This window comes from Camellia sinensis, chromosome 3 (genome assembly GCF_055761805.1).
Source record: "Camellia sinensis isolate YWXY chromosome 3, ASM5576180v1, whole genome shotgun sequence".
NCBI classification, from domain to species: Eukaryota; Viridiplantae; Streptophyta; class Magnoliopsida; order Ericales; family Theaceae; genus Camellia; species Camellia sinensis.
This window is the reverse complement of record NC_138963.1, coordinates 76,508,289-76,519,410: the sequence shown is the minus strand read 5'-3', so window position 1 is coordinate 76,519,410 and position 11,122 is coordinate 76,508,289. Positions and strand designations below refer to the sequence as shown.

At 35.8% G+C, this 11,122-nt stretch overlaps 1 protein-coding gene across 2 annotated transcripts; it reads right to left on the bottom strand.

Moving 5' to 3' along the window:
- Positions 1–3,084: 3,084 nt before the first annotated feature.
- On the bottom strand, positions 3,085–9,440 carry LOC114261338 (MLO-like protein 1). 2 transcript variants are annotated; one of them, XM_028201608.2, is made up of 14 exons: positions 8,846–9,440; positions 8,653–8,710; positions 8,318–8,544; positions 7,790–7,906; positions 7,427–7,487; positions 6,841–6,935; positions 6,288–6,362; positions 6,063–6,151; positions 5,756–5,805; positions 5,302–5,342; positions 4,001–4,210; positions 3,849–3,916; positions 3,616–3,676; positions 3,085–3,491 (listed from the first exon to the last, which is right to left on the bottom strand). In XM_028201608.2, the coding sequence occupies exons 1-14, from the start codon at positions 8,975–8,977 to the stop codon at positions 3,258–3,260; spliced, it is 1,518 nt and encodes a 505-aa protein (XP_028057409.2). In that variant the 5' UTR covers positions 8,978–9,440; the 3' UTR covers positions 3,085–3,257. The 2 variants fall into 2 exon arrangements, with proteins under 2 accessions (XP_028057409.2, XP_028057410.2); XM_028201609.2 differs by lacking the exon at positions 3,616–3,676.
- Between the last annotated feature and the right edge of the window lie 1,682 nt (positions 9,441–11,122).

The following is an 11,122-nucleotide window of genomic DNA, read 5'->3' as shown; positions in this document are numbered from 1 at the left end:
TTTTTGCAGAAGTAGAAGCAGTTTTTTTACTCTCTGCCAATTGTGAGATGGGCAGAGCATCCTCAGCCTCAACCTCAGTAGCTTTGGCCTTAGGCTGAGCATTTTTTATTCTTTTTTGCTTTGGTGGGGGTATGGATTGGGTTGGTGCAGCATCAACATCAGCTGGGAGGTCGGCTATGAGATCTTGGGCAACGGGCTTCGGGCGACCCATTTCGGCAATTTTGACGAGTCTTCGCCGACGTTTCCGTTCAGATACAGGGATCAAGTATGGGCCCGAAGTAGATGGTTGATTGGTTGGGTCGGATGTGGACTCTTGATCTGTTCGGGATGTAGAAGCGGTTATAGTTGTAGCAGTAAGAGGAGAGACTCTTCTTCTTCTTCTTCAGAACGTCGGGCAGAGTGGACTTGTACGTCGGGATAAAATTCAGTACCAGGGGGGCTCTGCGTTTTTGGATCGGAAGATCTAGGAGCTTCTTTAAATCCTTCCCCAGAAAGTAGGATTGGCGGAAGCTTTTTGATGGCTGATGAAGATCTGCAGGACAAACAAACAATGATTAGAAACAGAAAGTATTAAAGACTTGAACAGAAATAACTAAATATTGACACTGGGCTCTTACCCTTGCCCTCTTTAATTGATCGGGGAAGAGGGTAGAGATGGGCGTCCTCATCTGCACCAAACTCCCAATTTCCCGAAGCGATAACATAATCATCTCCAGCCCCCTTGTTAGCGTCTGGAAGGTCGGCTACGATTTTGAATTCAGTAGACCTCGGCTTGAGGTAGTAGACGTAACCTTTTTCCTTCAGGTTAAGGGGGCACATGGTGTAACAATACTGTATATCGGCAAGGGTGATCCTAACGTTCTCCTGCCTAGCTAGGGTTATGATACCGTTAATCACTCGATAGGAGTTGATGGTAAGTTGCATGGGGTTCAACCTATAGTAGTGGAGAACTTCGCAAAAAAGGGGATTAAGTGGAAGCTGGAGTCCACATTCAGTAAAGGCTACAATAGGAAAAGGCATCGTATTGTCTGTAGGCATAATGGAGTCATCATCCCCAGCCAATCTCAGGTGGACATCGGCAGGGATGGAGAACTCTTGCCTAAAGTACTCAAGTTTGGTTGGGGTATTTACCCTATATCTCCACATACCCATAACGTCGGCCTAAAATCAGAGGGCTAGGTCTTAGAAAGAAGGTATTCTTAAAGGGTTATTGGAACCTTGGCAAAAACCTAGGAGAGTATTGGTATGGCTTGCTTCAGTTTTCCCTAAATTAAAGGTTCTACAAACAAATCCCAAGCCTAAGAACTATGAAGATGAAGAACAAAGGCACAGATTTGGAAAGGAAAAACAGAAAACAAGAAACAAAGAATGACGTTTCAGAAACGAAGAACAGAGGTATGGTTCTCAAAAGCGAAAGAAATACAAAAGTAAAAGGTCAAGAACAGTGGCAAGAAAAGTATTAAAACAGTGCAAGTGTTCAAGATATGAGTAAAATCATGGAATAGACGCATCCAGATGAATAGTTCAGCAAATCAAAGGTTTGAACAGCGCAATAATGGCAGTAAGTAAACGAAAGCACATAAAAGAAATTGGGAATAAGAGGAACAAAGGCTTACCAGAACAAATGAAGCCGGAATGAAAGTCGCCGAGGTAAGGCAACGGTTGCAGACAAGACAGGACGACGAAAGCTTCGCTGGAATGAAAGAATGAAGACGGTTGCAGAGCTTGGAGCTAGAGCAATGGCGGATTTGAGAAAGTTTAGAGAGAGAGAGAGCCAGAAAATCGAATGCAAAAGTAAAGGAATGAAGATGGAAAGAAAAGTTTTATCAAAAACTTGAAACGGCGGCAAAACAGGGCATTTATTGCGCCTGGAAAACCGCATGCGTCAGACGGCGCAGACAGATTAAGACGGCTAAAAAGCGCGTCACATGCACGGGCCAGTACAAATAAAACGTATGCAGGAAACGATTGAGAAGTAATGCATGACAGCTCATGCGCGTGGGAAAGTTCATTCGAGTTCTTGATTCTTGAAAACAAGACATATCGACTTGACAATCTCGGCCGAGAAGTTCTTGCGCCGAGGTAATGGAAGAAAAATACAGATATAGGTTCCATCACCTCAGAATGCCGAGGTAATAGAACCTAGGGGGCAGTTGTAAGGATGTATTTTCTGAGTACCAACACGTGGCAAGGTGACGCCGACGTGTCAGCCGAGGTGCCACGTGTCTTGGTCGTTGTGCCGAGGTCATCTTGGCTAGGCCGAGGTTGCCTCCGAAGATATTGGAATCCGAGATAAGCAGATAAGGGACAAGAGTCCTAGAATGAAGAAGGAACTCAACTTGGATATGGACAAGAGTCCTAGATTGGGAGAAGATTACAGTTTGGATAAAGATAAGACTCTTAGAGAGTTTATCCTAATCTCACTGGGAGTCCCAGATTAGCAGTAATCCTAAGTCCATTAGGGCTAGGCTCCTTTTGGGACTAAGATTGTATTGGCTATAAAAAGAGAGGCACCCCCGTGGGTTTAAGGTATGCAGTTTTATACTCAATCTTGTGAGTTTAGCACTTGATTATCTTTGAGAGATATACTGACTTGATCGTCGGAGTGCCCCCGGGTGGAAGAGCCACCGCCGGAGCCTTTTCTTTCTGTTACAGGTTTGTTGAAACCATCTATTCTGCCGGTGCTCTCCAGCTGATTACTAGGCGGGCAGTGTGGTCAGAAAATTACCCACACAGTTTCCACAAATAATATTTATCACCTTATACACTTTTATTGTTTTATTTCACTTGCATATGTGTGTGTATATATATATATATGACATAAAGTAAGGACATATATATGTGAAAAAATTAATAATACAATGTACCAACCAGGTAGCTCATACCCCAAATAACTATGTATACACATACATGTATGAAATATGTATTAGAAAGAACCTCATAAGCTTTGACAGTTTTCTTTCACAGATAAAAATCATTTAGGTCCCTCATACTCAGTGAGTGCACAGGGCTCCAATTACTACAGGGTTTTGGAGAGGAAGATGATCTCGAGGAATAACCATACTTCAAAACTGGGCAAATCGCTGACATAATTAATATAATTACTTCTATTAAGCCCACAAAATATACACACCTGAGATTCAACCGAGTTTTAATCATTCATATAGATATATTGCCATCATGGGCACAAAACCGACAAAATTAAAATTGAGAGAGAGAAGCCTGTGCCTACTACCATTTCCAAAAGTCTGAAGATCTTATTTATTATGTCCTTGAGCAGCAGCAGTTGTGGGCGAAATATCCTCTGGTGCAGATTCCTTGCCGGCAAGTCTTCCCAACTGAATTCCCGTAGTTGAACCATCAGTAGATTTTCCTCCAACAGAGACATTAGTTGCCGCCTTCAACTGCTTCTTCCTCACTTTCTGAGCCCAACCAACAAGCCCCACTTGCACATGCTCATCAAATATTGCTTTCTTGAAAGAAGTTCCCATCTTCATTTCATTGCACACGCACACAAGAAAAAAATAAAGTGAAAAAGAACAAATAAATGGGATCAGATTTGTCCATCACATGCCAAGTTATATTATTATTGCATTAGACTGCCATTGAACTTACCTGTGTTACGATGGCATAGAGTGGTAGGGTGCTATAACTGCAGAGCACCTGGATGAATACCCTAAAAGGACAAATGATAATGTTCATTGTAACTCTTAACAGTAAACAAATCGAATTAGGATTACAAAACAATGCATCATATAGTGTGTATACACATATTCAGAGAGACACTAAAATTTAGAAAAGCCAAAATGAGAAAGAATTCAAGGAGAAAAGCTGTCAATGGTTCTCACCCTATAACAAGCCTCGGTACTATATAACGGACTTGTCCCATTATGCAAGAGTCAAAACCATATTGAACCTGCAAGTGATTCAAGCATATAAAAATATCTGGAAATACTAGTTCTAAGAAAAATGAGAAGAAGCAATTTCATATCAGCTTTACCCATATCCAGAAGAAAAATGCTATCTCGAAAGCATTTTGGAATAGTATGAAATGTATCAAGTAAAGGACAATACGGGGCCGATGAAACCAAAAATGATCGTCTGAAGGTTGAACTACTAATTCCCCTTCTATTGCAACATGTTTCTCTGCAACCTCATGAGCCAACTGGCTGATTACATGCTCCAGCTTAGTGCCCACAGCTAGTAGAAGCTGAAAAATAAATAACAGATATAATTACATATAAGAGACGTCATAAACAATAACACTTTCATAAGAACAACCCATTAGCCATTAAAGTTCTATGTCAAACTGACCAGCTATGCGAGTGATACTAAACTAGAGAGATAAAGACAAGTCATTGGAAGTGCTTTAGAATATAAAGTTCCCATGTCTTGTTAACTAATACTAAGATATGTATCAGGTATTTCGACCAAAAAAAAGAGAGATGCATCAGATACAGTAGCATTGAATAGACAGAACCATCGTTATTTATAGTTGAAATATGAATAAATATTGGAGATTAGTGTCAACTACAAATTGTTTTTTGGTAAATATAAATAATTACTATTTAAATATAAAGTACTAAAATAAATTTGAGTTAATTATTTCTTATAATCTGATGGTTTCTGTGAATTTTGTCTTGCTTGGTAACTTCATTGATGGGAGTGCAATTCAAATTATTAGTTTATTACGCCCTTCAAGTGGCTTTGGCCATCGCACTTGAAATTCAAAGTTGTTTGATAGCTTATATTCATGCCACCATTAGTTAAATATTGGTTAACAGGCTTCATAACTATGGTAACTGTCAATGAATGAATCTCAGTTATGGGCATAAAAAATAAGGGTGAAAGAACATATTGTCAGAGCATGCTACAACTTATCAATACATCAAACAGTTGTACGCTGCTCTCTCAACCCACAACCAAAAATTTTCGGTACTTGATTTCCAAAATGGAAATCCAAGCAAACATGCAAGAGAAACACAATTGTTCATTTGCTATAAGTAAAATGTTACAAGCACTATAACATGCTCCCAGGACAAAATAGCTACTCAAAGATCACATTGTACAGGTGGAGCACATGCTCTTCACAATTTTAAATACGTCTTATGGGAATTGAAACTTGAAATTCAAAGGATTTTATACAAGTTCAGATAAAACAGCAAGCAAACACAAGATATAAAAAATTTGACATATTCATTGAACATAATTTTTTGAGGAGTAAAATAAAACATTGAGAAGACAATTATGATAGGTAAAAAATGCATGACCAAGTACGCAGATTATATTAGAACAACTCACGATGAAAGGAATGAAAGCTATCCAAAAATAGGTATGCCACCCTGCAAAACAAAATAATAAATCACTTTTCATCTAAATATCTTAACATGTGCCAAAGCCAGAAACAATAATATAATGACACAAATTAAAAAAAAAGGATAATGAATATCACAGAGATTTGTGCAGGTGAATCCAGAAATTTGGGAGGAGACCAACTTTTGTGTTCAGGAACTTGTCACTGTAACTTTGGAAGAGTCTAAACCTCTTCCCATCTAATTTGAGCACCCACACACAAAAATTAAAAATAAATAAATCAAAATAGAAAACTCCAAGCACTTTTTGAGTAACAAACCTAAACATTTGACTGAACCCCAATAACATTGAGCAACAACATGAAACTAAAATTAAAGCTCAAGAAAATAATCAATTCACTTGACAACATTTGGCATTAGGATTTAAAGTGAAAGTAACATACCACTGACATTCAGCAACAAGAAGATGACCACAAATATCCATAGATACCAACTGCAACCAACCAAATCTGACATTAACCCATGAAAAAAAAAAAAGAAAAGGAACAAAGATGGATATTAAAATAAAAGGAAATTCTATTTTTAGGCAATACCCTCCTAGTACTAAACAATGGAAAACCAGCACTAAAAACTCTTCTTTTTTTTTCCTAAGAAAATAAATAATTAATTTTGGCAATATGCCCAATGAACAAACAAAAGAAGCCATAAGAAGCTGTAGCATTTAAACAGGTAATCCCAGTCATCACTTGCCTTATGCCAACAACTTTCTTAAAATCATCTTCCAGGGCACGGATCATATACTTGTGAAAATTGAACTTTGGGTTTCCCCTGCAATGTGTCTACCAGTAAAAAAAAAAATAATATTCGACATTAACGCAAATGCTTGTGAAGTAGCAATAAGAAAAATAAACAAATATAAAAGCAAACACAAACCACACAACATCAGATACTTACCACACAACATCAGATACTTACCATGATAAAACCAAGTCTCAGTGTCATGTAGTCTGATCTGGTGACGGATCCATAAAATTGCTTGAAAAAGGAATACTGAAAAGTACAACATAACAAGGCATTACAAGTATGACTCAATGCATTTTAGAAAACAATAAGCATATCATTCAAGTGGTTTCAGATTATATAGCTACCCAACAATGAGACAGTTCAAGATACATTATTTTATATTTCACAATTAAGAGCAATGTTTAAGTGATAGTTGGTTCAATTTGTAAACAGGGTATTGCTAAAATAAAAGCAACAAGACCAGAATGGGAAAATGGACCAAGGTGAAACCAAGCCAGGGCTGGCGCAGCCAAGCCACAACAGACTTAGGATGTTACACCAGTTTGTGTCATATCATCCTGAAGGTCTACTATTAAAGAAAATAATGGATCAAGGTGAAACCAATGTCTTAGGAGAAACATTAGGCATCATAGGATCAGAGGTATGCAGAAATGTCAAACAGTACCATTTTCTGCAAAATGGGAGAATGGAAGACGCATTCTACCATGAGAGGATAAGAACTTACCAACCAGCCTAACATCACTGAATTTTTACCAATACCCAGAAAGCGACCCTTGATGAAGTCATGTTGACGGACATCAGTGAGCTTAGGCTCCAAAACTGCACAAATAACGTGCACAGACTAGAAGTATTATGAACCAGATCAAAGTAAAACTTACAGAGGACACAGGATGAAAGCAATTAAGCTCCAAAATATTTACTATCTTATGCCAAGAGCATTGGTGTCACAATTTTATTTTCTTCTTCCTTTCCCAAAGTAGATTCTCTTTTCTTTTCTTTTTTTTTTTTGATAAATAAAATCAGATTCCCAAAGTGTATTCTTTTCATAATTCTAATAATAACAGCAGAAGCAAACAACTGCTTAAAGTCTTCACAATCAATCGGTTAACATAGACCTTAGTTGAATTCAGGTCTTCTTTAGTAGAAGAAATATGATCCATATTGAACAGTTTCCATAACATACTCCTAAGAGTGAAAATCTATCACGTAAATGCATATGTGCATGGCATGTGCATACACACCATAATTAAAATAGTCACCAAAAAAAACAGAGCAAATTTTGTTGAGCTTTAATGGGCAGTAACTCTCACCTTGTTTTGTATCATAATTATCTTTTGCAATGGAGTCTTCCCAGTGCTTCCAAAGACGTATCTATGTCACGATAAACACACAATTACAGCAGAAGATTATAAAACTAGTATGTGGTAAGATTTTTTTTCCTTTTTCCTTTTTTTTTTTTTTTGTGTGTGTGTCAAACATAGCATTAGTATGCTAGTATAGTTAGATTACAATTGAAGGGTCCGCCAATGCTCCATCAACTCGAACCCCAGACCTCCTACTCACCACACCCTAAGGTATGGCTACTAGACCATTGGACCACACCCCAATGTTTGTATGTGGTAAGTTAACAAGACATAGCTTGAGGAAAGAGTAGAAACAAATGTCATGCTCACCTTTGCCCCTCCAAATACAACAGTGAGAACACAAAAAGTCACATGGACAATGGCTAGCACAAAGATAAAGATATGTAGATGATGCAATGCTTCTACAGACAACAATGGAACCTTATTCTGCACAAAGAAAAAGAAAATAGTAATTAGAATTATCAATGTGGATATTCATATGCGACTACAGAAAATAACAACCCGAATATGAACTTATCATGGAATTAAAATAACAACACAAGTGTGTTTTGAGACAATCCAAAACAGAGTATAAAATATAGTGAATATTTACTTATAAAGATTGAAAACAAGACCAGGATTGAATTAGAAAGTTGTAATTATGAGAGTAGGAAAAAAGATCAGTTCAATACAGTAATTCTTTATTGCCTAAGCCAATGGGGTTTACATGCACATTCTTCTGATTATAAAAAATTGCCTAGCAAATGCATATGGACGAAGTTCACAAATGCAAACAATTCTTACAAATTCGTCACAAAAACAGAATCAAGGGGGGAGGCAAGGGGATAATCCGATCACCTTCGCAGCACAGTAATTGGCCCCGGGTAATTGTTCAGCGAGCAAACGGCGATGATGGGAAGTAGTTTCAGTGGTGTTAGAAGAAGAATCTCCTTGGTGGGAAGAAGATTGTGATGGGAGCTTACAAGGAAGGAGGTGATGGGTAACACTCTGATTAACACATATCTTGATTATACTGCCTTGGAATACAGTCAGAAGTAGCGAAATGAACCCTAACACCATCAACTCTGCTCCCAACCCACATTTCCATAAATAATATAATAATTAGACTTAGAAACAAAATTGAGAGAGAATACAGTTTGCAATAATTTCAAACAACATGAAATTTTAGGCACCTTCTTTGACTTTCTGTAAAGCTTCAAAGAGGGGCTTTTGATTCTTCCTCTTCAGATACTGCAATCATATATATATATATATATATATATATATAGGGTGAAATAGATAAACTTTCTAAATTGAAATTCAGAGTAAAAACAGAACTGATCATAGATATAGATATAGATATAGATATAGATATAGAGAGATTGCCTTTCCGGTGAAGTGAAGGAGGCGTTCGACGGCGAGGGAAATGCCGACGATGACAGTGCAAACGCCGGCGACGACCCATGTGGGGGTGAACTCCAACGTTGTCCCTCCTACACCTTCCCCGCCGCCGCCCATTCAAATTCTCTCTTCTCTCTCTCTCTTCAGAAATCAATCGATTCAAACACTTTTCTCTCTACGTGAATGTGAATGGGTTATGTGCGTGTATTAATCTCACCGCATTTGCAGTTATTACAGTACCGAATTGGTGAGCCAAACACCACTCTGTCAGTTGTTATTGAGTTCTATATATCATAACGCAAACACTCTCTCTCTCTCTCTCTCTCTCTCTCTCTCTCTCTCTCTCACACACACACACACACTCTCTCACACTCACACTCCAGGTCCTCCGTTTTGAAAACAAAATTTAAAATTTTAAAAAATATCAGCAAACTATGGAAAAACGTCACATTGAACAGAGATTTTGTGAGTATGTACGAGTCAATCAACCCACCTTATAATTATATCGCAAAATCACCGGCGCATGTCTAGGATTTAAAAAAGGAAGACAGGTATGAGTTGGTCTTATTGATTCAATTTTGATAATAACACACCTCTTTTTACTTTTATAAAAAGAATAATAAAGAAAGTAAAATTAACTGTGGTAATTTACAATAATTTTTTAATTTTTTTTATTAAAATGTAAAATTAACAAACGAGATTTAAAGATGTATTAAATCACTTTAAATCATTCATTAAGTATACATGCAGTTTTATTCATCATAGAAAATAGAGAAGTTATAAATATATCTTATTTTTTCCAATTTTTTTATTTTAATATTATATATTTTTCATAATGGAGTTTATTTTTTTAATATTTTTATCATAAACTAAATGCATTTATTTTAAAATAAAATTTCGTGGGTTTTTTTTTCGAATTTTTAAATGCATTTATTATTATTTTTTCTATTTTTTTTTTCTAAAAATTAAAAAAAAAAAGAAAAAAAAGGGAAAGGAAAGTGAATCTAAAAATTAGAAGAAAAAAAAGGAAAATTAATCTAACAATTTTTAAAAAATAATAAAGGAAAATGAATCCAAAAAAAATAAAGGGCATATAATGTTTTATATTTGTTATAAAATAAAGCATTAAAATTTTTTTAAAAAATCATGAAATTTTATTTAAAAATAAATGCATTTAGTTTTCTGAAAAAAAATATTAAATTAAAATAAACTCTATTATGAAATATATATAATTTTGAAATAGAAATAATTGGAAAAAATGATATTTTAGTCTTTAGCAAAATATATTTATAGTTTTTCCTATTTTCTATGATAGTAGAGGTAGGTAAGATAATTTAATGTAGGGAAAATCGGTTTAAGGTCCCTATTTAACTTTTAGTAATGGATTAGGTCCACAATGTGTTCTTTTGTAGCCTAAGGTCCCTCAATATTATTTTAAAGTGTAAAATACCTGTCTTACCCTTGTTTATAATATACGTTGTTTTGAATTTGGCAGCTAAAGATCATATTGATATTTTGTGGGAGATTACGTGAGGATGAACTTGACGATTCAGATTTTTGTGGAGATTTTCTAGGGTTTTTGTAGGTGTTGAAATCCTGTTCGTTGTTTGTAGGTGTTGAAATCCTGTACGAGTTGAAATCATGTTCGTTGTTTGTAGGTGTTGATCGATCGTGTAGGAGTTGAAATCTGGTTCATTGTGTTTGATTTGATTTCATGTGGAGTTGAATTAGATAAGTTTTCAATTTTTGATTTGATTTGATTGTGTAGGTGTTGAATTAGGTTTTTGTTTTTAGTTTTGATCAATGTGAGAGAGACGAACTCAGTGTTGTTGTTTTTGATTTTTGAAGTTAATTTTTCATTATCTATTTTTGATGAATTTTCGATAGAGTTGATTTTGATTTTTGGAGTTGCTTTTTCATTCTCTGTCAACATGGTTATGAGTTGCTTTTTGGTGCTCTGTTTTTCTACGTTTTTGTGCTCTGTTTTTTGTTCACTTTGCATTTTTTGTGTAGTGCAGAGAAAATTGCAGGTTTGTTACTATAATTGAACTCAAATCACAGAGAAAATTGTAAGTTTGTAGCGTAGTGAAAATCATAGAGAAAATTGTAAGTAGGCAGAGAAATTTACAGATGTAGCAATAGAGTAGTAAGTGTTTTGTTTTTTTTTTTAAATTTTTTGAATTGAATGTTTTGTGAACATAACAGATCTTCTCTGTGATTTTTTTATGTGCTTGTGTTTAATATATTTTTGTCTTTTGATGT